At 56.7% G+C, this 27,378-nt stretch overlaps 1 protein-coding gene across 3 annotated transcripts; it reads right to left on the bottom strand.

Moving 5' to 3' along the window:
• Positions 1 to 18,593: 18,593 nt before the first annotated feature.
• Positions 18,594 to 25,386, bottom strand: LOC113939045 (testis-expressed protein 13D-like). 3 transcript variants are annotated; one of them, XM_035724406.1, is made up of 5 exons: positions 25,338 to 25,386; positions 24,931 to 25,218; positions 23,817 to 23,930; positions 19,945 to 20,044; positions 18,594 to 19,258 (listed from the first exon to the last, which is right to left on the bottom strand). In XM_035724406.1, exons 1-5 carry the CDS (start codon positions 25,371 to 25,373, stop codon positions 19,182 to 19,184), a joined length of 615 nt encoding a protein of 204 aa, XP_035580299.1. In that variant the 5' UTR covers positions 25,374 to 25,386; the 3' UTR covers positions 18,594 to 19,181. The 3 variants fall into 3 exon arrangements, 2 of the variants coding, with proteins under 2 accessions (XP_035580299.1, XP_035580300.1); XM_035724407.1 differs by having other exon boundaries at positions 18,594 to 19,254; XR_003525118.2 differs by lacking the exons at positions 24,931 to 25,218; positions 25,338 to 25,386 and adding an exon at positions 22,850 to 23,149 and having other exon boundaries at positions 18,594 to 20,044; positions 23,817 to 23,928.
• Between the last annotated feature and the right edge of the window lie 1,992 nt (positions 25,387 to 27,378).

Here is a 27,378-nt window from a genome sequence, read left to right as displayed (position 1 = left end):
GGTCTCATGTTCGCTTTGGCCCTGGTTTCACAGGAAATGCTCAAGAAAAATGAAGACCATGTCGGTATAAAATTAGAGTTTTGACGGAGAGCCAGCCTTGAACACAATTTGTCTCAGGTTCTTTAACTGAGAAGTTGAAAGGATCTCAGTGTCCAGAGGGAATCTTTAAGAGTTTCCTGTTCAGCTTTCCGGGTGAAATCCTATCCAAGCGTGGCTGGGCCCCAGCTCTTGAGTTCGGCTTTCTCCCCTGTGGGCTTCCTGGTCAGGACCCCCCGCATCTCCTTGGTCTTGGTCTTGGCCTCCGCGTGGGAACCCGGGGTGTCCTGCTCTGATGGTGAGCCCCTGCCCCCCACTTCCTTCCTCCTTTCCTGGCCGGGCCCCTTCCTCCTGAAAGCCCTCCTAGTCCACTGTCTGAATGCTGGTTCTCGAAGGCGGGAAAAGGAAGACAATACCGACAGAGTTCTGAGTTTTTCAAAATGCTGCAAGTAGCCCCTTTAAAGAGCCACCATCTATTCTGGGATTATATCCTTCCCACCTTTTGGGGTTAAGAAGTCCCTTATTTTATAAAATGACTGTGACGTGGGCTGGCACGTGCTTTAAATGTTGTGCTTACTCAGAGCATAACTTGGCCATCCATAGTCATTCCCTACTTTCCTGTCCTGAAATTTTGCCACATGGAGCCATCAGGGTCCAGGTGAGGATGCCACAGAGTGGGGCTTCCAGGCCAAGGGACAGAATTAGGGGGGAGGGCCAGAGAACCCCAGGAACCCTTTCTACCCGTCTGGGGCATGAGGAGGGCATTCGTTCGACAAATGTTGCTTGAGCACCTGCTGTATGAGAGACAGCGGGTGGGGTTCCGGGGAGATCAAGATAAATGACGTGGTCCCTGCCCTCAGGTGTGTGGGCGCAGCTGAGACGAAAAGTTACCAAGTGCCTTCAGAGGGTGGGCACTGCTCACATCACATGTCCCGCCAGCCAAGTCACGGTGTCGTTGGCTTAGTAACTGGAGCTCCTTTCTGCTAAATGGGACAACCCCTGGCTAGTTTCATTGGCCAGGACGGATATACGACTGTGTGGGTGTGTGTATATTTTACAGGTAAACCCAGATCACGAACATTTTAACCGTTTTGTCTGTGTGTGTGTTAGCTGCACGCCGGTGGTGAAGAACAGGCACGTAATGCTGCTCAGACGTGGGAATAGGTATGTCATTTTGCATCTTTAGGATTGGCAGCCATCCTGGTTTTTTTCTTATGGCTGGTCCTTGTGTGTGCATATCTGTGGATGTGTGTGGGGGGGAGGGAGTGAGGGGAGAATGGAGAGCCCCCCCGGGATAGAAAACACTTCCTAGCCGGGTCATATGATCCGTTCCCTTTTGGCCTGAGTTTCTAGCGAGAGCAGCCAAAAGAAAAATTAGAATAAAAGAGGGTTTCCTGGTAGAAAAGGAAACCATTTTTGGGACATGTCATGAAGTTTAAGGTTTGGTGCCCTGGGGCGCCTGGGTGGCTCAGTCGGTGAAACGTCCAACCCTTGATCTCAGCTCAGGTCTTCTTCTTCTTCTTCTTCTTCTTTTTTTTTTTTAAGATTTTATTCATTTATTTGGCACAGAGAGAGAAGCACAAGGAGGCAGAGGGAGAAACAGGCTCCTGGCTGAGCAAGGAGCCCAATGTGGAACTCGATCCCAGGACCCTGGGATCACGACCTGAGCCGAAGGCAGAGGCTAAATGACTGAGCCACCCAGGTGCCCCCTCAGCTCAGGTCTTGATCTCAGGGTTGTGGGTTCAAGCCCCGAGCTGGGCTCCAGGCTGGGTGTGGAGCCTACTTTAAAAAAAAAAAAAAAAAAAAGGAAGATTTGGTGCCCTGGTCCTGAGGTGGGATGAGGTTTGGGGTCTGGGCCCGCACACGTGGCGGTTGCTAGGTCACACGCTGGGGCGGAGGACACGGCTCTCCTGGGAGCTTGGGTGGGTGGGGGAGTGGATGTTGCCCAGCATTTCTGCTGCAGGGGTGTACTACACCATACTGACGGAGCCGCCACATCTGCCCCCCCTCCTGTGCCTGGTGGGCTCCGGCTCACCCTTTAGCTCTTGGCCTTCCCTGGCCCCCACAGCGGGAAGCCTGTCCTCCTTACCCTTGTCTGCGGCATCCCCTGTCCCCTTTGTGGCGCTTGTCACGATTCATTCCTCCGTACTTGTCAGTTTACTGGTTCGCCGACCCTCTCCTCAGCTGGACCGTGCGCCCACAGGCTGGCGTGTCGTAGGTGCTCAATAAATACTTCCCGAGTCAGTCCTTTCAGGGTCCTAGAAATGGTGACGAGTTTAGTTGCATCTTGCAGGTGAGGCAACAGACGTCAGGGGGGCCTGAGCCACCCGCCCGCGGCCACCCACGTGGGATGTGGTGGAGCTGGTACTTGACCCTGCATCTGCCTCGCTGCAAAACCTATGCTGTGCATGCAATGTCCTGACCCCACACATACGCCTCTCTCCTCTGACCTGGGGACACAGAGGGGTGCTGCAGAACAACCTGGACAACCCCCTACCTAGTCCCAAATACCGCCGGCCCAGCAGAGAAGATGCCCAGAGAGAGACTGCCAGAGCATCGAGCCCACTGCAGACAGCACCCCTTCAGCGACCCACCCAGCCAGAGGAGGACATGACTCTTCACTGTCTGTCCTGGCCACTAGCAGGATGGAACGAGCCAGGTCTTGCCCTGGAGACTCCCCTGGCTGCCTGCTGTCCCCTTCCTCCTTTGGCACAGTGGCCTGACCAGGTGGTCCTTGCCTTGCAGACTGGTGTCCACTTGAAGGGTCTCCTTATTTTGTGCTTAACGAGGACTCAGATGGCCCTTCAGCAGCACGGGTCTGGAGGCCTGAACTCCCGGCTGGGAGGGGACTGCTCGTCTCCAGAGGTTGTCCTTGTATTAACACAGAGCCTCTAGGGGCACCTGGTGGCTCAGTCGGTTAAGCGATTGCCTTCGGCTCAGGAGAATCCGGGGTCCTGGGACGGAGCCCCACCTCTGGCTCCCTGCCTGCTTCTCCCTCTCCTCCCTGCTCATGCTCTCTCTCTGTTGCTATCTCTGTCTCTCTCTCTCTCTCTGAAATAAATAAATAAAATCTTAAAACAAAAACAAACACAGAGCCTCTATTAGCAGGTGGGGCACAGCCCAGTCAGGGTGATTAAATCGCGCTCCTTGGGTCGGGGGGGGGGGGGGGGCTGCCCGGGTGGCACAGCTGGTTGTCAAGACTCTGTTTTCAGCTCAGGTCAGGATCTCAGGGTCCTGAGATCAAGCCCCATGTCCTCGGGCTCTGTGCTCAGCAGGGAGTCTGCTTGAGAGGATTTCTCTTCCTCTGCTTCTGCCCCTCCCCCCACTCGTGCGCGCATGCGTTCGCGCTCTCTCTCTGTCTCTCTCTCTCTGTCTCTCAAATAAATAAATAAATCTTTAAAAACAAAAAGCCCTCTCCCGGTTGCTGCCAGTGCCCTCCAGGTGGCAACCGGGGGACAAGAGCCCCCAGCCTCTCAACCACCTCTTTCTGGCGTCCCCAAGCCCAGCATCATTATTTCTGCGCCTGCAGGGAGACCCAGGGTTGTGGGGTTTAGGACTTGGGGGGGCGGGGGCGGGGGAAGGCATATGAGGAGCTCTGGGTGGCTGCTGGGTCCCAGGCACACATGTTAAAAAGAAAACAGTCTATGGGAAAACAGCGACAGAGCACAGAGGGGAAAGCCTTTGGCTGCCCAGGGGGGACCTGCCCCAGGACAACTTTGGGGGTGAGGCTCTGGGTGAGGAGAGATGAGGGAGGTCTTTTCAAGTCAACGGCCAAGAGCTGTCTCCATCCCAAGTCTCTGAGTGGTGCTGGGGGTGAGACCCGGGTGTGCGTGTTGGTTGTGTGGTCCCTGCCTCTGCTCCTGGTGTCCAGCTGCCCATTCAGGCCCGTGATGGTGTGAGAGCCTAGCGGCCAGGCTAGGGGCTATTGCTCTATGTATTTGATCTCATTTCAGCTTATCTCTGCACTTCATTTACACTCGGGTACCAGATGCTCAGAGAGGTTAAGACGCTTGCTTGGGGATGCACAGCTGGGGTTTGTACCCAGTTCTGTTCGCCTCCTGGGCTCCTGACTCTGTGCGGGATATTCCACGGCTGACCACATCAGCCCCCCAGTCTGCCGGCCTTGCTTCAAATTTTCATTCCTCCACTTACGAGAGCTGTGACTTAGGATCTCCCAGCATCCATCTTCAGCTCCAAAAAACAAGGGAAATACCAGCCAATTCTTCTTGAGGTTGTAGTGAGGATCAAAGATACAAACATACGTGAAAACCACGGTGGAGGGCACGCTTTTATCGGTCCAGCTGTTTGGGTTTGGGAATGAGTTCCCCATCAAAATTTTCTTTAAATAGAGGGGAGAGATCCAGACAAACATGAGCATCATCACTCCCTACTCATGCACACACATTCCCATCTATTCACACACATATACACATATTTATATACACGCATATTTATAGCCACCTACATATGTATGCATTCACACACATATCTAGTCACATCTATTTATACACATATATGCATATGTATATTCCTATCTATCTATGTATACACACACACATACACACATTCCTTTCGCTTTGCTTTTCTTGGCTGGAAAGTCGGAGGTTCCTTCCTCCTCCCTAGCAATGATGGCATCATAATGATTCCTGAAGCTACATTTTCCGTGAAGAGAAGGCAGCACGGTCCCTCCTGGTGCGAGAGGTGGCCTCTCTCCTCTGTTGTCACGAGCCAGTGGCTGATAGGAGCCTGGTCAGTCCACAGCCCCGGGCTCATCTTCCTTTCCTCCAGGAAGCAAAACAAATGCTTGATCTCTGACACCTCAAACCAGCAAATGCGGGGGGGGGGGGGGGCGGGCGGGGCTGGGAGACCCCCGATCCTGACCCTTACCTATAAGGCTTAAAAATATGGAAATGCAATTAGCAGCCTCTGCAGCCTAATGAGGCCTCTCTAAAATGCTGATAAAATACTACTCAAGGAAAATGCTTGAGAGCCTCTTCAAACTTTCCAAAATGTGAAGTGCGTCCTTATGGAGAAAACGCCAATCTAGTCTCCTTTCTTCAAGGTTCAAGATTAATTAGGGGCTTATTTAGTGCATGAATGACGAAACAAATGAACTCTTGGATCACAAAGCATTGAAACCAATTTTTTAATCATTTTTTTTTTTTACAATTACATTCCTATCATAAAAGTCTTCATTAGACGTTGTCACCGGCATGTATTGTGCTAGGGGAAGTATTATCACCATGGGCTTTTGACAAGACTGTGTTTCCTTCCCATTAAAAGAGGGCTCTTAGAACAAAAGCCTTTTCTTTCTTCCTAACAGCTAAGGGCTGTGACTTGGAAGGCTAGTCTAAGCTCCAGGGGAAATTCAACTCCCTGTGTGTTCTCCTCAACCTGAGTGCACCTGCTTTTTCTGTAGACAAGGCTTCTTCCCAAATAGGATGGACCAACAAGGTGCAGGGTACGCGTGCCTGGCTCCCCGGACTGTGTGTCCATTTACACAGCCCTTTGTGAAGACAAGACAGGCATGGAGAGCCAAGTGAATCCTGCATCCCTCTCTCTCCTCCTCCCTACAAACCTTTGAGTGGAAGCCAATCTGGACAGCCACCTGTTACCACCAACCCATCGGTTCCTTTCATTTGGTAAATGGTTATGGTGCACCTACCAGCGCTGTGCCCTGTTAGGGGCTGGGGATACAGCAGTGAGTCCTGGATGCCGCTTTGCCTGCCTCTCTCCGGTGGGGCCCCCAGCTCAACCGGCAGGGGCCAGCTGGCCGACTGGGTGCAGAGCCCTGGATGTGCGTCCTTGGTCTGCCACGTGGGGCTTTCCGGCCCTGGCCAGCTCTGAGCTGGATGACGCAGACACGAAACCAACAAAAGAAGTCTGAACCACACTCCCCACTGCCTTGAGTGCATGCCCCACCCAGGGCAGCTGCTGGAGATCCCGCCAACTCGACATGTTGGCTCAGAGAAGGCCACGACTGCCACCATTATAAACAGGTGGGGTGTGGGAGCCTGCTCAAGGGAGCACATAACTGTCAGCAGTTGGGACATGGTCCTTTGCCTAGCTCTGTGACCTTGAACTTGTTCCTTAACCTCTCTGGACTTCTGTATCCTCATTTGTAAGGTAGGAAAAGTACTTTGCAGCTCTGTCGTGTGGATTACATCTTTATTTATGCAAGCAGAGCTGTGTTTTATTGTGCACTTGCCATGGACAAAGCATTTGGTTAGATACTCTCATATCCAGGGCTTCATTTATTCATCCCAGGAGGAAAGGGAAGGGGGACTACCTTTACCTCTATTTTATATATGAGGAGGCTCTTGTTGAAGGTGGAGCATTTGTCCAGTATCATGCAGCCAACCGGTCCCGCTGGATTCAGACCCAGGTGTTTTGACTCCCGACCCCGTACTCATAATGACTGCCGTCCTTGCTGTTCAACACCTGGAACAGCGGCGGGTACATAGAAGGCTCTCAACAAGGTGTGGCTGCTGTCGATCCCAAGTGCTGATGCCGTAGATGAAGGTGATGTCGGCTGTGGAACCCGCCACAGGCCGACCATGACCAGAAACGATCCAGGTAACTTGCAGCTATCACGGCCATCAACCTTGGTCGAGAGCTCCGTGAGTGGGACGATGTGAGACCTTCCTCAGCAGGTCCCAGGTGCCCTGGGCCTGGGAACAGATGACAGATGGGGGCTGAGTGCACAGCCTCAGCTGGACTGACGTGTGGCTTTGAGGCGCATTCCCGGAGGAGCAGAGGTGCTCCCCCATTCCATTCTCTTCCTTGGGGCAGGGAGCAGTCCTAAGGCTGCTCCAAACTCAAGAGAATTCACCTTCGATACTGTACCCACCTTCAACCACTACCCCTTGCAGCTAAAGGCGGGGGGCATTCCGGCCTCACTGCACACTCAGGATGGGGCACTCCCTGGGCTTTGGGGGGGGGCGCATCTTTGGGCACCACCCTGGAACTGGAAAGGCTGGCTATGGAGAAGGAAGTAGCTGTGGCCTGAGCCCCAGGACACGTGGCAGCCCAAGGGTTGGTCAGGCCTGTTGTGGGTGGGCCGCCCCCTGCCTTCTGCAGAGCCCTACTTGCTGCCCCATCGCCAGAGCACCCTGTCCTTGATGGACATGAAGGCGACGTGGTCTTCAGAGCGCCTGGAGGGCTGCAGGGGCTCAGCTACCAGATGACCACAGGAGATGCGGAGAGAGCTCGGATTTGCAACCACTTTACACCTCATTTGCGTAGGACCACATCCTGCCAAGCCCATACCTCTTGCTCATCCTCTTGTGGGGGTGACGGTGGGGCGGCAGGCAGGGAGGAGGACAGGGCCCCTGCCCGGGGCTGCAGTGGCAGGATCGGCTGTCCTGAGGCCCAGCGTTCCCTGCAAGACCTGCCAGTGGGCAGGAAGTTCTTCCTTTTCTGGGGGAGAGCGGGTCATTTCTCTCTTAGCCAAGAGCTCACTGGGCTAGGCGAGTGGCCCTTGTGGCTTTTTTTTTTTTTTTAAGATTTTATTTATTTATTTGACAGAGAGAGACACAGCGAGAGAGGGAACACAAGCAGGGGGAGTGGGAGAGGGAGAAGCAGGCCTCCCGCTGAGCAGGGAGCCCGATGCCGGGCTCGATCCCAGGACCCCGGGATCATGACCTGGGCCGAAGGCAGACGCCTAACGACTGAGCCACCCAGGCGCCCCGCCCTTGTGGCTTAACGTCTATTTGGGTCACTTGGTTGCTGCTGCTGTCGGTAGCACGGTGGTCTGAGTGCTGTAGAAAAGGGGGAAATGCATTGTCCTAGGTTTGAATGAAATTCTTCCTTCTACAGAAAATTCTTTCATTACCGTCACCTCAGGTGACCGAAGGCTCTGCCGGGCCCCTTCCTGGGCCAGGCTGGCGGGCCTGCCCACACCCTCCCCGTGGCATGCCAGGCCAAACACTGGGTCTGGGGGCTTTGGGGAGCCCCCTGGAACCTACCCCAGAGGGTCTGAGGCCTTTACCCCTTCCAGGTTTGGAAGGCAGAGGGACTGGGACAGAACACAGGTCTGGTTTGACTGTGCCCACCCTGGGCCCCCACCCTGACACCGAATTCCAGAAGGTGGGAAATGACCATGGAAGCAGTAACTGTGCACGTCACCTCTCTTTCCTCCTTTGGAAACGGACAGTAACTAACCAGGATTATGACACAGGGCTTTTCTACCCAGCGGACCACAGTCCCTGCCGGGAGCTCCGTGGTCCTGGAAACCATGCTGGACAAGATCAAATCCCAACTCTGCCTCTTGTCCTGTGTGACTCTGGGCTAGTGCTGAACCCCTCTGCGTCTCAGCTTCCTGCTGCCTCCTAATCACGACACCATCCTGAAACTCATACATATGAGCAAATCTGAGGTCCAGGGGTCGGTGGCATCTGCCCTCCATGACCGGGATTCTCAGGGCATACACCTGCCCTTCCCCACCCCTCCTCGGTTTCACGGGTTCAGCTTTTAGGGTGAAGATCAGCCCTCACCCAGAGGCTCCAGCGGAGGTGGGTCCTAGGATCTGACCTCAGGGCGTGCCTGTCACTCATTCTCCCCCTGCTCTGCCCAAGGGGGAGGCCAGCCTGGGGCCTCAGCCATGCCTGGCACACCGCTACCGTACTGACGGCTCCGAAGGAGCCCACCCCACCGTCTTCTTCCCCACACCCGGGGAGGGAAGGAGGGCTGGGTTGGGGCGGGGGGACCGGGACCCGGGAAACACCAAGCAATAAAGGACTTTAAAATAGATTCACTTTAATTATATACTTCGGTAATTTGCTGCAGCTTCCCGTCCCTATTATTAAATTACACCAGTAACTCATCTAATGGATTTTCACTGAGAAAACATTCATTTTATTTTATTATGTTTTTGTGCTACGGTCTATAATGAAGGCAACAGGGTCTGGCCTTGTACCTGGCACGGGCTGGCTGGGGGTGCCGGGCGGGGAGGGGGCTCTGGGGGGCGGGGGGGGGCAGTTAGGATGCTGCCTGCTGGCTTGGGGCAGGTGAGCGGGGTGCTGTCAGCCCGGAGAAGTTGACGGTGGAAGGCTGGGGGCGGTGGGGTCTCTGCGGGAGGAGGCCTGGGGTTGGGGTATCCAGGAATCGGGGTGGGAGTGGGAGAAACGGGCTGCTGGGGATGGGTGAGGATGGGGGAATGGACAAGACAGACAGAACGGGGTCCCAGCTTCCCTCTGGGTCTGAACAGGCGCGGGCAGCCGGGAGGACTGGACTGATTCTCTCCCCCCTCTGCTTGCTGCTCCTTGGGGACGGGACAGGAGGAGAGGGTGTGGGAAAGAGCCCAGGAGCAGCCACAGGAGTCCCGAGCGCCTCGTTTTCTTTGGCACGGAAGGAGAGTCTCTGAAGAAATTCAGGGCCGCCTGCTCTGGCTCCGTCACCCTGAAGTCCAGTCCCGTGCTCAAGAGTGTGGCCGCCAGGGCCAGCGCTGGTGTGAAGCTCTCTCCCACAGGTGCGCTGAGAGTTTAGAACATTCCGGGCTTGGTGGGGCCATCCTTGCTTCTTCGCCTCTCTCTTCCCCGGACCCTCTGATCTGGAGCCTCAGCTGTCCCTCTGCCTGAATATCAAAAGAGAGAGCGAGAGGGTACGTACGTGCGTTGTCCCCACGCTCCTGAGAGGCATGGATTGGAGGTAAGCCACTGGTAATCGTCATCATCACCATCATCATCATCATCATCATCATCAAAACACGTTTTGAGCATTTGCTATTTGCTTGGGCTGTGTTCAGCACTTTCTAAGTACTTTGTTAAAATTATGGCTCTTGTGAGGTATCTGTCGTTCGTTATTAGTCCTCATCGACATACGAGGAAACTGAGGCAGAGGTCAGCTTATTAGACGTATTAGCGCTGAGTGCCTGGCGGAGAACTTGCCTAGACGTGACCCCGAAGCTCAGGCTGGTCACAGCTGGCTCTCAGAGGCTAGAGCACCAGGGCCACCCGGACAGGCCCCGTGTCTGGACGTTGGGAGGGCTGGGCTGGCGGCGGCGGGAACGGACTCTTTACAACGAGCGTCTCCGGTGGCCCCGTGCCCTCCCTGGCAGCTCCCCGTTACGCCTCGAGGCCTCGCGCTGTCCCACCCTGCTCCGGCTTCTTCCTCTCCTGCTCGGCCCCCTCTCTCCAGGCCTAGGCTTCTGGTGACCCGGCCAGGCCCTGCCCCCTCGGGGATGGGGACCTGGCCCAGACTCAGGTCTGAGGGCTGGGCCCAGATGCCCAGCGCCCAGTGGGGGCCCAGCCTGCCAGGCCCCACCCTCACTCTGCCCCACCTGCCAGGCCCACCTGTGTCCTTTCTACAGCAGCCCCCTGGGGTGCCACAGCTCTACCCGCAGCTCCCTCCACCTGTCACACGAAGGGCCTTGGCCTACCCCACTCTGTGCCCCTTGGCCCTGTGGTCCTCTGCGGCCCCTCTGGCCTGTGCCCAGTTATTCTCTAGGCTTACACCTCGGAGGCTTCCAAGCTGCCCAGGTTCTACTCAGCTCGTAAAAACCCTCTGATTCGGGGCTGCCCCGGGAGGGACACACCTGCCTCACCCCAGGCAGGAAGGCAGCTGCCCAGGTCACTGCCCCCACCCTCTCCAACCTGGTTCCAGCCCGGGCATCCTCCCCTCCCCCCCACCCCCCGGGCTGCCCCAAGCCCCTAGCCTTCAGGTCCCCTGAGATCTGCTAGGGAGGAGGTGCGAGGCGAAGATGCACGCTCACCTGCACATTGTCATGGGAACAAACCATCCCGCAGGGACCACCGTCACCTGTGCTGGGCACGTGGGAGAAGCAGAGGACAGAATGCCTCCCTCTCGAAGCTGCAAATGAAGACAGCCAGGCAGGTCAAAATAAGCGAGTGACATACCCCGGTGTCTTACCTAACGAATCCCTGGCAACTGAGCGTCCTCATAATAAACAAATGAACAAGTGCAATTCACCAGCCACTCAACGCTGGGTATGAGGCTGGTACTCCACCAGAGGCATGAGGATGTTTATGGGAAGCAGGTGGAAAATTGCTTGGGAGGACGCGTGTAATTAATGGATAAACTCAAGCACATTAAGGCAAATTAATTTGTCTCCAACCTTGAGTTTCTCAGCCAGGGATCTGGGGAGGAGCAGAGGAGGAGGAGAGTTCTGCTTGTTACCTCTCGATTTCCCATCCTGAGAGCACAGGTGTCTTTACCTGTTGCCCAGGTAACTCCAGGTCGCCTCCTCTGGGAGCACGGAGTGCACGGCGGCCAGGTAAGCTATGGGTAGGAACCGTATCTGTTTGCAGGTTGGAGGTTTTCAGCAGCTCTGTTGTTCCATCAGGAGCAGCTTTGAGCTCTACTCTTGGGCGCCCTTACTGGACACCCTCTGCATCGTCTGCATTGTTGTAGGCTACAGGTTATCTTCACCCCTTCGCCCACTTCTGACCCCACAGTACTTCTTCAGGATGCGCTCTCTTCACCACGCACTCACGTCCTTCGTGGGCTGAGTCCTGGTTCAGGAAGCTGGGGATGACGTGGGAGACCAGCACCCCAGCCGCTCCGAGCGGGCGCAGATGCTCGCCCTTCTCCTTAGAGAATGTTTCAGAAGCAGAGTGAGTCTTGATTAGGAAATTAAAATGAGTTTGTGCTTCCTCTTGCTGGGGAGCTTTTATTTCTGATCTGGTTTATTGACCACTTATTTCTAAATTACAGCCTTTACCTTCACCCAGTGGATGCGTTGCAGGTTTGGTTTCCCGGGAGGCAGACTGAGCCTGCAGGACGTTAATTAGAGAATGGACGCAGGGAAGGAAGCGGGAGGGGGCAGAGGGAGAGTCTGGCCCTCAGAGCTGTCCTGAGCTGGCTGAGCCCGCTGGCCCTTCATACGCTCCATCGATGGGACCTTGGCTGTGGCCCCCCCGAGGGAGGGCGAGGCCTTGCGGGGGGCCTCTGCAGCTGAAGCCATCCCCGTGTGCATGTGGCCAGCATTGACGGGGCATCTGGGCGGCACAGCCCAGCATCCACCACGTTGTGGCGCTGCTCTGGGCTGGCCTCACTGACTCCCCTGGGTGGCCTAGGACCCCAGCCTTGGCCTCCTTCTCATCACTATCCATGGCCTCGCCACTCCATCCAAGTTCCCTTTGTCTGCCTAGAGAACTCCTACTCACGCAGTGAGACCCAGACCAAATGTCCCCTCTGCGGAGATGGGGTCTCTGTCTTCTCTCTGGCCACTTGTGCTTCTTTCCCCTCTCAGGGCTCCATGGTGCCTCCTCCCTACCCCCTCCTAGGGTTTACCCTCATGCCTATAAAAATGATTTCCTGCAAGCCTGCCTCCCCTCCCCTGCAGACCCTGGGGTCAGAGAAATCTTTGATTTCTCTGTGCACCCTTGGCACGTAAGGCTGTGCCTTGGAACATGCCAGATGCTTAGGGGCTTCACTGAGCAAATGGCGGAGGGAGCGCAGCGGCCCTGCGGTGTCAGGCCCCAGGCAGAGCCCCCGCCTCCAGGACCCCCAGGACCCTCAGGGCCGCTTACCCCCCTTGGTGGGAAAGGCCCTGTCATCAGGGACACAGCTGTCCCTGGGGAAGGTAGACAGAGAGTCTCAGTCGCTCACTCCGACATCATCCCTTAGCCTTTTGTCCTGCTTGGAAAACCTCCCCGGATTCTTGGTGGCCTGAGCTCAGTCAGTTTGATGGATGGGTTGGGTCTGCGAGGAGCTCTTCCTCCTTGTTCCAAACCCTCTTCCTTCTGGGATGGGGCAGTTGGGGGGTGGAGGAGGAGGCAGCTGGTGAGGATTTTTAGCTCTCCCTCCCTGGGGCTGCCACCGGACCTTTAAAGTTTAAGTGTATATATGTGGCACCTACAGGAGGTGGCAGGCCTGACAGAACGGGAGAAGAGTGATTAATGCAGCTGTCCTCGCACCTTGGGCTGCGTTGCTGCCCTCGCCGGAGGGAAGCTTCACTGGCTTCCCAGGGCCATTGTGCAGCGCCTGCTTCACGGTCAAGCCCTCTTGGACCAAGAGGAGGGTGGGTGTTTGGGGTGAGCCTAGAGGGGAGCGGAGGATGCCCTCTTGGGAAGATGGGAGTGCCTCGTGCGGGGCCAGGATGCTCTCCATGCAGCGGCCGGCTGCTCAGCGGGGGCAGGTGGTGTAGCAGCAACGGGAGGGGGCTGGGGGGTGGTGGGAGCGGACCCCGACCCTCTGGATTGCGGGTGACCAGGACAGGGGTTTGTGAACCACTGAGTCTTGTCTCAGAAATGCATGTGCATCCTGCCCCCTGGTACAGCCCTGTGGGTTTTCATAGACCCATTAGTTTTTAGATCATTTGCCAGTTGAATTCTTGGACTTCCCTTACCTCCCACCCCCTAGATTTTTTTTTTAAAGATTTTTATTTATTTCTTTGAGAGAGAGAGAATGAGAGATAGAGAGCACGAGAGGGAAGAGGGTCAGAGGGAGAAGCAGACTCCCTGCTGAGCGGGGAGCCCGATGTGGGACTCGATCCCGGGACTCCAGGATCATGACCTGAGCCGAAGGCAGTCGCTCAACCAACTGAGCCACCCAGGCGCCCCACCCCCCAGATTTTTGACTAAAATGATTACCTCAGCAAGATGTGCCAGTGCATGTGTCCTGGGCCTTCTGGTGGCCCCTCAGCCCCCGCCTGTCGAGAGACCCGGACTTACAGGCGATCCCTGGGAGGTGGCACAGGAGGGCAGGGGCGCGGGCACACGGGTCAGGATGGCCTGTGGCTTCTCCCACCCCTCCAGGCCTGTGTGTCTTTTGGAGGTGGGCCAGGCATGTTTCCTGGGGTCAGGGACCGTGTCTGCCATTTGGGGGCTCCATGGTGTAGCATGGCGTCTGGCACAGCTCAGGTACACGTGGGAGATTGTGAGTAGTGATGGGAAGGTCGGCAGGTGACCCCCAGGACACAGTGAAGGGGAAGCCAGGTGTCAGAGGAACGACAGAACCCTGGGCCGGGAGTGATGAGGTCTTGTCTCACCTCTGGGCAGGGGCAGGCCTGCTGGGGAGAGGCGCTGGGACAAGGGCCATGTAGCCATGAGGCCCGACCCTCCAGCCTTTGGCATCTACCACCCTGTTGATTTTCCTAGTTACAAGCATCCTCAAAAGAATGCCTTGTGGTTCCCTGCCTCCTCATGAGGAAAGAGGGGAACCGCACTGAGCAGCACTCTTGTGTGCCATGACTGTTCTAGAAGCTTCTGGAAGCTTCCCTGTGACCTGCTCATCTGATCTGCAATGACCACCCTTGTCTTGGAGGGTGAGAAGTAGTATCTGTGAGGTCCTATAGCAGGTGCCTGGGAAAGGGTTGGCCTTCTTACTATCATTCTGAGTAGTGCTGGGAGGTGGGTGTTGAGAACCCCTGACTGAGGGCATGAAGTGCCGGCCCCCAGTAAGGGCTGCGCCGGGCCGGGCTCCCTCGGCCCTCAAGTCCTGCCTTCTCTGCTGGGTGGTAGTTGACCCAGTGTTGGTATAAAAGTGTTTTGGGACCCAATTCCAACGTGCATGTGGCTTTCCCCCTCATACCACCAAGTCATTCCCTGACACCAGCTTAGGGTCCTACAGTGAGACTCAGTTTTGACACCATCTGCCTGGAGATGATGTCAGATCCCCGGGGAATCAGTCCCACCAGACCGCCCCCCGCCCCTTTAGAGGTCAATCGAATGACCAGCTATAGTTTGGAGGTAAAAAACGACTCCCTCCTTGGGTTTGATTAATTTGCTCGAGTGGCTCCCAGAACTCGGGAAACCCTTTTCCTCAGTATCTCACGGTGTAACTCAGACCAGCCAGATGGAAGAGACGCACACGGCAATATGTGGAGGAGGGGGAAGGCCTCTCCAGGCTTGCCGCCCCTCCCAAATCTCCACGTGTCCATCAACCTGGAAGCTCTCGGAACCTGGTCCCTTGGGCTTCTATGGAGGCTTCCTTATGAAGGCATGATGGGTTATATCATGGACCTGATTATATCATGGTGATTGCCTGACCCTCCAGCCCCTCTCCCCTCCCGGAGATCAGAGGGTGGGACTGAGAGTTCCAACCCTCTATCACTATCGCGAGGCAGACAGCCCCCAACCTCAGCCACAGAGTCAACATAACAAAAGAGATCTTTATTGTTCTCACCACTTAGGAAATTCCCAGGGTTTTAGGAGCTCTGTGCCAGAAACAGGGATGAAAACCCAATCTATTTTTTATTATAAATCACAGTATTGCCTGGTGTTCCCGCGAGGACTCCCTGACAACGACCCCAACCCCGTGTCTTTCTGAGGATTGCTGGGGCTGCTCGCACAAATCCCTGAAGACTGGGGAGCTTAAAACAGCAGATGTTGACTCCCTCGCGGTTGTGGAGGCCAGAAGTCCCGAAATCGAGGTGTTGGCAAAGTTGGCTCCCTCTGAGGCTCTAGGGTAGAGACTGCCCCACACCTCTCTCCTGGCTTCTGCTGGTGGCTGGCCGGCCTGGCTGTTCCTTGGCTGCAGACACAGCAACCCAATTTCTGCCTCTGTTGTCACTTGAACTTCTCCCGCGAGTGTGTCTGCGTCTGAATTTCCCTCTCATGACACCGGTCGTTGGATTTAGGGCCCAATCCTTATGACCTCATCTTAACTAATTCCATCTGCAAAGACCCTATTCCCAGATAAGTTCACATTCACAGGTACTTGGGGTTAGAACTTGCCCATAACCTTTTGGGGGCTTCAACCCACCACATGTCAACCCACCACAGCACACCGTTCTTGTCGCTCTCCTGCCCCTTCCCACCTTTGACCCCCAAGCCCCACACTCGGGGAAGAAGCCAAGTGGCATGGGTCGTGGTGACAGCGATGTGGCTTCTGTGAGGACAGCCAGCCCACGCTAGCCTTGGTCAGATGACTGGTCTGGAATTTTCCACCATCCTGGAGACCAGGGAGCTGTCCCTTGGACTGTCAGGGTTGTGCGCAGGGAAGGAGCCCTGGACTGAGTGCTCAGAGCCCCTTTGTGGGAAGTCCAGTAGCCCAGAGGGCTCCTAGCAGGGACTGGACAAACGACCTTGGAAGATGGCCCCCCCAGTGGACGTTCCTGAGAGCAAGCATGTCATTAGGAGTTGCTTGAGAAAACAGCTCATCAGGAAGGGACTGCCCTGGCCAGCCTGTGTAGGCAGGGCAGGAAGGGGGTCCTCAGCCATGGTCCCCAGGCCTGCCCTCCTGAGCCCCCGACCCAAGGGCCCTTTGCGGTGAGTTTCTCTATAACCCCGTGGTGGGGGGTGTTGCTTGTCTCCTGATGAGAGGCAGACTGAAGAGGCACAGGAGCTTCTGTGTTGACTCTGGAAGACCTGAGTTTGAAGTTTACTTACTTATTTATTTTTTAGAGGGGGAAGGGCAGAGGGAGAGGGAGAATCCCAAGCAGGCTCCACACCCAGTGCAGAGCCTGACGTGGGGCTCGATCCCACAACCCTGAGATAATGACCTGAGCTGAAACCAAGAGTCGGACGCCTCACCGACTGCGCCACCCAGGAGCCCCTGAGGTTTATTTATTTTTAGGTCATCTCCACACCCAACATCGGGCTTGAGCTCCTGACCCCGAGATCAAGAGTTGCATAGTCTACCGACTGAGCCAGCTGGGAGCCACTCCGGCAGACCCGAGTTTGGATCTTGGTGCCACCTCTTACTAGCTGAGTGCTATGAACTGAATTGTGTGCCACCCCAAATTCCTACATTGAAGCCCTAACCTCCAATGTGGTATTTGGAGATGGGGCCTTTGGGAGGTCATGGGGTTTGGATGAGGTCATGAGGCTGGATCCCTCATGATGGAATTTGTGCCCTTATAAGAAGAGAAGAGACGCCAGACTCTCTCCTGCCACGGGAAGACACAGCAAGAAGGCCCTGGTCTGCGAGCCGGGGAGAAAGCCCTCACCAGGAACCCAATCTGCCCGCACCCTGATCTTGGGCTTCCGGCCTCCAGGGCTGTGGGAGATACATGTCTGTGTTCAAGGCCCCCGACCTGTGGTATTTTGTTAATGCAGCCCGAGCTGACTGAGACACCGAGTAGCCTTGAGCAAACTCCTTACTCTCTCTGAGCCTCAGTTTTCTCATCTGCAAAATGGGAACGACGAGCCCCGCCCCCCCTAGGGTTCAAGGACAGGGAGATGACAGCGTGTGCAGACTACCCATCTTGGCACCTGGTACAGGATGGGGGCTTGATGACTATTGGTGCTTCCCCTCCCACCACACCCTCCTCCTGGGCTGGGAGCAGGAGGTTAGTCTGCCCTGAAACGCTTTCCTTGGATCTGGAGGCTGATTCCCACTGCTGGGGAAGTGGAGAGGAAGAGCCGGCGACTGCAGAAGGTAGGGAAGTGAGAAGTGGCACTGGGGGAGGTGGTCCCAGCACGAGGCCCAGGCCCAAGGCCAGCCCAGGCAGGGCACCCACCCAGGAAGCTTGGATGGCGGCACATGCACCCGAACCCCAGGCCAGTTGGGGGCCTCAGATGTCCAGCCTCCGTATTTGGTCTCCAGGGTGACCCATAGCATGTCCTTATGTCACCCACATGGTGGGTGTGGACCAGGCTGCCCCGCATAGGCCCCTTCAGCCCCCACTGCCTGTAACCTGCTAAAGCGCCCACTTGCCTCTGTTTTCGGGGGAGCGTGGGAGGGGGCAGGGGAGCATCTGTGTGTTTGCAGGAGGGCGATCTGTACGGGGGGCGGGCTGTCTGGGGGAGAGACATGAACACATCTATGCACAGAGGCAGGACAGTACCACACAGGGGAAAGGCTGCAGGAGAGAAGAGCTAATTGGTGGCACGAGACCCCTGGAGGCGGCCCAGGTGGGGCCAGGGCAGGATCTGGGGAGTGAAGCAGGGATCTGGAGTCTCAGGTGGCAAGGAGAGGTGAAGGTGGTTCGAGGAGCTGAGGGTGAAGTCTCTGGGGGAATTCTAGCAGGGAGAAGAGAAGGCTCCCGGGGTTCCGATGCCTTCCGGCGGCATCGCCCGGTTGGCAAGTGGTCTGACCCTTCCTGACCCCTGTCTTCCAATCACCCTAACTGGGAGAGTAACTCCTCCCCTTTGAGACAACAGAGGAGAAAGCGCTCGGAGAATAATAGCACCGCTGGGCGTTTAAGATTTTACAACGTAGAGAGCACTGCGTGATTGTACTGTCAAACATTCATAACTCAGCTATTTTCAAATTCATAATAATGATCAATGCCCCTGGGACTATTAAAATGCCATCCTAAATGTTTACATTATTCTCTTGGGTGAGCGGAGCTTTGGAAAGGAAAAAAGAAAAAGGAAACTAGAAAACGCACAAACTGTTGAAAACAAGCAGGGCTGGTAGGAACTTCCTTCTCTCCCTGGGAGCCTCCCTGGGACCCGAGGGAGCCTGTCTCCCTGAGCCTGTCCCGGTCTCCAGCCACCTCCCCAAAGCGGCTCTGAGGTCAGCAACTCAGTGTACCCACATCTTTGAAATGAGCCTCTTGGGTGGGGGCCAGCAGGGGGGCAGTGTCTGCGTGTGCTTGTGCATGTGTGCACTTGGAAGGGGGAGGCAGGAACCTGCCGAATCTGGGGCCGGTCACACTTATCCCAAATCCGGGGATACGCTGACACGAGGCTGGGAGGGTTGACAATACTCCCATATTTCTTTATTTTAACAGCTTTTGCAATGCCAGCCCCGCGCCCCGGCCCTGCCCACGGTCACCCTCTGAGGACTGCTGGCTCAGGGGGCTTGTTAGAGCCGCGTTAACAAGCCACATGCAGCTCCAGTCTCGCTGTGAGGTGGGTCCCTCTGTCCAGCACCCCATTCCTCTCTCCAAGAATGAGGTCTCTTTATGGTGACTGTGTTGTCCAGTGGAGGTGATATTTCATCATGCCATCGCTGTGTTATAGCATTTAACTAGAGCTTTGTACTTCTCGGAGCAATTTCCACACATCCTGTCTGAACGAGCCTGCAAAGGACGCAGTGCTCTGCCATTGTTTCCATCCTCTGCTTTGTGGCAGCTCGGACGCTTGGTTCCAAAATTCTTCTTTCCCTCTCTATGTAGAATTTCACATCTGCGTCTTTGGCTAGGTGGCTTTGCGGTGCCCCCCGCTGAAGTGGGTGCACAGCTTGCCCCAGCCCATTGATGCTGGCTGTGGCCACACGTGGAGTGTTTGTGGGTGTGACCCAGGCAGTGTCTTCAGATGTGCATGTGTGACTGGGCCTTGTGTTTCTCCTATTCACCATGAGCAGAATGGGCTCCCTGTAGCTGCTGGTCCCCAAAGGAGATGCTTGGTCCTGGAAGTGCCCCTGCTGGCTTGTGCCCATGGATAAGAAAAAAGTTCAGTGCTTTCGGTTGTGAGTCACTGAGATTTGGGGGCTTGTCTGTTACACAGACAATACTGTCTGTTACACAGTATCATAGCAATAGCTGACTCATCCATGGGTCATTCATTCACTCAGCAAACACCAAGTGGCTGCCATTGGTTAGGAAGGCTGCTGGGTGCTGGAGATGGACAGACGGTGTCCCTACATAGTCCCAAGCCTCGAGGGGTCTACAGGATAATAGAGTCATGCCTTTCAAGTTGTGGGAAGACCAGAGAAATCCTGGGGGTGGTCTTTGGAGTTTGGGGTGGAAAGGATGGAAAGGGGAATCTGAGCAAGCAGGATGCCCCATTGCTCACCCAGAGCTACACTCCTCCTATCATCTGTGTTACCTATCGGGGTCCTGAGCAACTATTTCCCCAACTGTGCAGCCGCCGAACCTCAGGCCCCATGGGGGATCTAAGGGTGACCAGCAAAGTCTTTCTTTTTCCTCCCTTTCTGCAAATACCAGATCTGGATGACATGTGAGACCCCACCTAGCTCTTCACGTGCTCACATCTGAAGAGAGAGGGGTCAGGAGAGCAGTCCAGGGTCCCTCCTCTTTGTCCTGGGAGACACGAGCTGGGAGACGCCTGTTTTGCGGCTGTGAACACCTTCCGCATATCAGCTAAGTCTCACCTGGTCTGTGGGCTCTTCCCGAGCCGCACACGCTGGTGTCATGAGGAACGGCCACTTTCACTCCTGCAACTTTTCTTTTCCAGTGAGTGTCTGCAAGTGCCTTGAAGAGAATTAAAACATGAGCCTCCAAGATTGTCTACTTTTGGGGAGCTGTAAGCAAACAGCAAGTGCAACCCGTCGGTCCTGTGGAGTGCCCCTGACGTTGTTTTTCACGGTGTAACAGACCCAGCAGCCTCACGTAAAGTGGCGAAGACACTGAGCTCTGTAAGAATTACTCAATCAGGCTCACGGTTCTCCCATGGACACCCTAGTATTGCTTTTCACGCGTCCTACGTACAGGCAAGTTGCAAGTGCTCGAGCCTCGAGTCCTGCTCTGTGAAGAGGGGTAGTGGGACGCCCCTCGCAGCTCACGGGGGGCCCAAGTACAGCTCTGCGAGAACTATCGGGCCTTCCAAGAGGTTAGGGCGTTATTCATTTTTATATCCTCACCAAAAACCATGTTTAGTCACTTTTTCTCTAAATTTCCTCCAGCTTTCTGTTCGGTGTTTTCCAGATTGATGAAGCGCACAAAAGGCCCTCTGACCCTCTATTTTTGTGTTAAGGTATTACCGAAATCGTTCACAGGGAGGCCCATCCGGGGCAATCTGTTTGTCACCTTCCTTCCTTCATTCCGTCTCGGTCGGCTGGGCAGCAAGGCCAGGACGCCATTCTGGGTCTCTTCTGTCCATGGGTAGGGCGGGTGGGCACGGGGCTGGGGGCATGGTGGCAGGTCAGTCTGGGGTGGGGATTCCTGCCTGGCGGTGAGAGACGTAGTTCTGCCTTTCAGGGTGTGGAGAGTTCCAGGGGGAAGAGACTAAGGAGCAGAGCTGTGGGTCCCCTCCTTCTCTACCCCCACCCCCCGGAGAAGCGTTCAGAGATCCAGGCCCCGGAATCCTGGCTCCCAGAGCCTGCCCGGTCCCCACCAGCTCCCATGGTTTCTGTGGGCCTTCGCTCTGAGAAGGACTCCCTTAGTGGCTACTTTCTTCCAGTTCTTGTAGACATCCGTTCATCCATCCATTTGTCCATCCATCATTTAACAGAAAGGCCCACTTCCTGTCCCCAGCTTTGGGGACCGTTCCCAGCAGTGACAAAAGCCCAGCAGTGGGGCTGGACTGACATCCTGGTAAGGGAGGTGGGGGACACATTTTGTATCAGGGCTCACGCAGGCCTGCCTGAGATGCAGGTGCTCAGCTCCACGTGGGATCCGAGCTGGCCTGGGCTGCCGGGGAGAGCCAGCTCGGTGCCACGGGCCACTTATGGCATCTCCACACGTTCCTGTCTCCCGGTCCCCTGCAGGCTCAGGGATCTTCAGCTGTCCGCAGAAGTAGGGACCACGTAAAGCAATAAGGAGACCAGGAGACACCTCCTGCCCCAACCCTACTCTAGGGAGATATGAAGGCTGTCAGGCAAATTTGAGGCCAACTGACGTCCTTCGAGGGCGGGGGTCACTGCCCCAAGTGGGTTTGCTCATTCTATGGCAAGAGGCCAGCGTGGCACCCACCTTTGTGGTCCCAGGGCCAGGCCACATTAGTGGCCCTGGAGGCTTCCTCTTAGTCTTCACGTGTCACACACAGTCTTTTACTTCCAGCAGGGACTGGAGTCTCTCCTTCCTGACCCACCTGAGTTGGGGGGAATTGGGCACAAAGGCCAAAGGGACAGAAAGTCTGGAAAAAGAAAGCTAATGTCGAGGCTGGCACCCCAAAATGACACGTTGATGACCCTTGCCTGGCGTGGTTCATATCATCCCTCAAATCCTGCATGTCTCAGGGAGGTGAAGTGACTTGCCCGAGGTCACCCTGCTGGGGGAAGGGCAGTGCGGGTGGGCGGGTGCTGGCCCCGAGCCCCGGCTTGTCTGCGTCCGGAGCTGGGCGCCCGCCTCGCTGGGCAGGTGTTCTCTGTGCACAGCCGGCTGCCACCGTTGCTCTGCCCGCCCTGTGCAGCGGGAGGGCGCGAGCCCATTGCGGGCTGGTCTCCATGGCAACAGCTGATGAGTCTGCATCAGGAGGTGGCAGGGACGGGGCGGGATGGCGGGGGACAGGAGCTGGAGGGTGGGGGCAGGGCTGGGAGACGGGCCGCTCTCCCGGCAGCCCTTTGGAAGAGGCTCCCAGTCCCACCTCGGTCCCATCTGCTGGGGCCACTGGCTCCAGGGTGGCGTTCGGCTCTGCGCAGGGGAGACCTGCTCGTTCCATGTGTGCGTCACGGACGGGTACTGTGTGCTGGGCAATGGGTGCGCTCCAGGCTGTCTTCCTCTCTGAGATTACACACCCTGCGAGGCAGGTGATGGGGTAATCCCAGGCCACTGCGATCGGTGCTATGGTCGTGCATGTCTGGGGCATGATGTAGGCTCCCAGGGTGAGGAGAAGCCAGACTTGGGAACATGAGAAGTGTCCAGGAGAGGGGACTGTCTCCAAGACTTCCTGAAGGCTAGGGCAAGAGATCCCTGCAGAGGGAAGAGGCGGTGGGAGAGACAGAGAGAGAGAGACCGGGGTCTGCAGGCCTCGAGTGCCCAGAGTCTGGAGCTAGGTGAGGGAAGAGGTGTGGGGTGAAGAACCGGGCCTGTCTTGGGGTCTAGATTAGGAAGGAAGGGGGTCTGCTCCAGGCCAGGGCCTGGGTGAGGGATGCATTTGGTCTTCATAAGACCCTGAATTGGGCATGCCATGATTCCCAGACCACATCTGGGGGCCCTAGATAGGCCAGGTGGGTCTGCTAGGGCACAGCCAGGCTTCTGACTCAGGAGGCTCACCCAAGGAGCATTTCCTGACCTTGAGGGTGAAAGTGCCTGGAGCGGGCTGCCAGGACCCTTGGAGAGCCCAGAGGAGAAGGGCCTGCTGTGGGCCTCCCGTGGTGGTATCAGCTGTCTACTCACCTCTAGACGTGTCCAGGCCATTGCACACTCAGGGTGCAGATCCCAGAGCAGGGCCGGGACTGGGTGCCCTGGAGTCTCTCACACCCTCAGGTGCGACTGGGCTCAGTTCCAACCCCAGCTGACGCAGCGGGAAACACTGGCCACGTCCACAGGTGCATCTGGTCTGAGGAAGACTCTGGCCCCTCACTCCTTTTGCAGGGCCCTGTTTCTTGCATCCCAGCGGTCTAGAGGCAGCACTAGCCTGGACGGCTACAAGATGCTGGGCGGAAGTAAGCCAGCTAAGCTCGTCCCCAGAGGCCTCTGCATTTAGACAAATGAAGGCCCGGAGGGTTCTTTGGCTGAACACTAGAAAAACAGCTTACATCACCCAGCCTGAAGAAACAGGCAGGAAATCCCCTTGTTCCTGGGTGAGGAGAAGTGAGCCCGTATTGAGAGAAGGCTCCCTCGGGGGCCTGGGGGTGGGGCGCGCTGGCCTGGAGGGGCTGACTGCTGAAGGTGAGGGGGAAGTGGACTTAGGAGAAAGTGGGGGGAACACATCCTGGACCGGGAGGCACCTATGGCCTGCATGATCCGTTGGGCGGGCACCAGCAAGTCGCCGTGCACCTGCGGCGTGCTGGGTTCTGAGAAGGAGCCAGCAGCGAGTGCGCAGCTCCTACTTCCTGGGGCTTCCCGTTGGCTGCTCTGCTGCTGGGCAGTGGGGCTTTCTTGCTCTGGCTGTCTTTCTGCTCTGCTCTGCTCTCCTCTTCCCTCCCCCTGCCCCCTCGCACACACACGCGTGTGCCCAGACACAAACGCATGCTCATTTGCACACGTCCGCACTCCCACTCGCTTGAGCACCCCGCATTTACACACACCCGTGCACGTGCGTGCACCCGTGCACGCCCATCTGCAGCACGCACACGCATACACCCGCACACACCCTATAGCTGCGTCTCCAGCCGCCGTCCTCTCCCTGTGATTTCCCCACCTGTTGCCCCCTGCCGTGGGAAGGGGCGTGGCCTTGTCCTCCATCTGTCCCTTGTTTTTCTTCTCTCAGTACAGGGAGGCTTCGTGAGGACGGGCTGCCCTCTCCCCAGTGCTGCTGCTGAGCGGAAGGCACCAAGGCACAGAGACAGGGAGGAAACCACATCGTCACTCAGGGTGCCCGCAGCTCCTGCCCTGGCCGTGGGGGGCCGGGGCGCAGGGAGCCCGTGGCCCTGAGAGTCACCAGTCTGAGAGGCGGGGTGTGAGGTGGTGTGGACCGGGAGTATGGCAAGCTGTTTCTCCCAGTCCCTCTTCAGTCTCAAGGACAGAGCCAGGCCACCCTGCTCCAGGAGGAGGGAAAACCCATGTCCCCCGAGGCTGGGCCCCGCTGGTGAAGTGGGCTCCCCCGTTCGCCTCTCTCCCTTCTTGGGCTCACCCTCCGGGCCTCTACATGGCCTCCAGTGGACAAATGGCCTTGGCCTATCTCCTATAGGGCTTGCCCTCCGCGTGGAAGAGGCCACTGTGTCCCACGGATGTACGTGGCACCTCCTGGAATTGCGCAGAGTGGGGTGACCCTGAGGCAGCAGCTCAGCCCCGTTCCCACAGCCCACTCGGTTCTTCAGTCCCAGTGGAGGGGGCCCGGGCCTCTGGGGACAGGGGCCTCCCTGGGAGGTTCGGCCTCCCTGGATCTGACTGTGGGGGAAAATACCCATCTTCCAACCTTGTGTTCTGCCAGTGGGGGTGGGGATTACCCTGCCTGGCATGGGGGGCAGGCTCGTTCAGGGCCTGGCTGAACACAGAGCTCTGGCCTGTGCCTGTGTCCCCAGGTCTCTGCTCTGTACCTTCCGTGCGCCAGGCACTGTTCTAAGTTCCTTACCTATGGGACCTCTGCATGATTCGGGAAGACGGTGCTGCTGTCCGGCCCCCCCCCCAACCCCCGCCGTGGATGCGCAGGAAAACGGGGTCAGGCCGGGTCCCATGGTTAGTAAGTGGGAAGCTGACTCGATGTGATTTGAGCCCAGGCATGGGGCCATCCAGCCTCTCTCGTGCGCCTCAAGGCTTGCCTGTACCACCCCCTCCATTGTTTCTGGGGAAACAAACTCCATTAGCCCCCTCACCTTGTGGGCACTTTGGCCCAGACATCTGCCTTGCATGGTGGGCAGCCAGCCCCCTCTCCGGGAAGGCGGGACCTGGGGTCGCTCTTCTGTAGCTGGCGCCTTTGTAGACCAGGGTCCTGGTGTTTTCGTGTGGGTTAGTGAGGGTGCCAGGAGGGTCAGTCCAGAGGGCTGCCCAGTTGGGGGTCCCGGGGGAGTCCATGGCAGGTGCCCAGCTGGCTCTTTCAGAGGGCGGTGGGGCACGTGACCCGGTGCCAGGTGGAAAGGCGGGGACAGTGGCGGCTTGAGTCCCTGGGGAGAGAAGGAACACACCTCATGGAGCTTTTGACTCTCCGGGGCCCTAAGGTGATACATCAGATGCCCACAGGAACCTAGCAGCAGATGCTGGTCTCCAACGGTCCTGAGCCCACCTGGTGCCATGAGGCCAGATGCCCACCCTGACCCATCGCCCCCCTCTGCTGGCAGGAGGGGAGAGGGGAGGCCCGTCTCACAGCTGCTGGGCTTGGAGAGGAAGAGCCTCTGGCAGGTTAACACATCGCTGCACATCAGACATCCTTCCTGAGCCTCGTTTTCTGTCTTTTTCATGCTAACTTTCCCACCAGCAAAGAGCATTTTTAAAAAGAAGACAAAAAAGGGTGAGAGAACCAGATGAAAGGGAGAATGGAGCACCTGGAATCCTTTTCAGCAGCTTGCTGCTGCCGGGGGTCTGATCTGAATGGCAGGCAAGTGGAGGATGCCACAGGGGGCGAGAATTCGTGGCAAAGCTGCCTGTCTGCTGAGCCCAGTGCAGCGAGCGAGAGGTGGCGCGTGGCTGGTTGGCGGACATTCTGCCCACAGCCCAGTCCTGTGCCTGGCCCACAAAGGCGCTCAGTCGTTGAACGAATGAAAGAGAAAACATCACCAGATGGAGGGTGTTTAGACTCTTGGGGGGTGGGGGGTTTGCACACCTCCTTCTCCTAGGGGTTCTGAACCTGAGAAAGGCTCTGGGTTCCGCACTCATGAGCCACCTGCTGTGGAGGACCTGACCATCCACGGCAAGGGCGTCCGGGCATCTTCCCCTCCAAACCCAGCTGGGATCTGAGTCCGTGGATTTCTCCAGATCAGAGTTTGGTTGGTCTGGCTCCCAGAAATGTCTTCGGAGCCCCCAGGCAATGACCAAGATCACTTATTCTGGAGGAAAACCCTGGCTCTGCCCGAGCTCCCTGCACACACACACACACACACACACACACACACACACAAACGAACGCACACGCACGCTCGACTTTCTCGCTATCAGCATATTTGTCACACTTACTCCATTTTCTCCTCTGGCTCGGTGACACAAGGTGAGCTGAAGGAGAGCTGTTTGGGTGAGGATTATGAAGGCACGGGTGCCATGGAAACCACTGGAAAGCCCGAAAGCCGCCTCCATCCGGAGAGCCTGCTCGGCCACTATTGGTTGGCTGTGTGGACCCTCTCCTAGCACGATGTGCGATTTTATTTATTTTCCTCCTTTATGGGTCTCACGCCCCCTTTCCCCTGCTCTCCCAGGTTGTACACACCTCAGCTCAGGACCCTGCCTGCAGGTCAGTGGGATAAAGGTGCTCATGATTTTTTTTTTACACTTTATGATGTTTTCAGCCTCATTTTCTGGTGCTCGCTACCCCCATCCCGGAGGCAGCACTGATTTTCAGCTACAGATGTTGGAGGCGGAAAATGAGATTGTGATAAACAGAGAGGGTGCCAGGTCCTCCGGCAGATGCTCTGGAAATGGCCAGCATCTTTGGTCACAGAAGCAGCCCTCAATGTACCCGCAAATCTGAGGAGCCCTCACGGGGGCCGAAGGCTGGGCAGGCTCTCAGGACACTGCGCCACACTGGGGGGGGGGGGGTCTCTTCAAGTTGGTGCTGAGATCCAAAGCCCTGTGGGCAAACTTGATCTTCCTGAGCTGCTTTCATGTAACTGTGCTGTGTCCACTGAGAGAGGCTGTGAGCTCCTGGCCCCCCACCTCCTCCTCCCTTTGGATAGTCATAATAATAATCCCTTGCATTGGCCTTTCTGCTGACTGTTTCTAGATCCTTCATTTTGTTTATTTCCAGCCATAGCCCTGAAACATTGGCAGGTCAAGTATCATTAGCCCCACTTTTGAGAGGTGGAGACTGAGGCCCAGGAGTTTAAGTGGCAGGGCTGGGGATGGGACCCTGGCCAAGTCTCCGGCCGCAAGGGCTGCTTCCATCACCCTCGGCGTCTCTGGTAGATCCCTGCGGAGGCTGCGAGCCAGCTTTCGGGGGTGGGTTCATGGCCCGGGACCAGGAGGAAGGAAACTGTTAAGTAGTGAGGGGCAACGAACAGGTCCCCACCCTCTCCTCCTTTCATGGTTGGTCAGCTTCCTCGAGGAGGAGCTTCTAAACACTGTCTCTGTTCCCTGCGCGCGCGCGCACGCGTACACACACACACACACACACACAC

The sequence above is a fragment of the Zalophus californianus genome, chromosome 16 (assembly GCF_009762305.2).
Source record: "Zalophus californianus isolate mZalCal1 chromosome 16, mZalCal1.pri.v2, whole genome shotgun sequence".
Lineage (NCBI taxonomy): Eukaryota > Metazoa > Chordata > Mammalia > Carnivora > Otariidae > Zalophus > Zalophus californianus.
The sequence above is the reverse complement of the archived record's forward strand: the minus strand, read 5'-3'. Positions and strand labels throughout refer to the sequence as shown.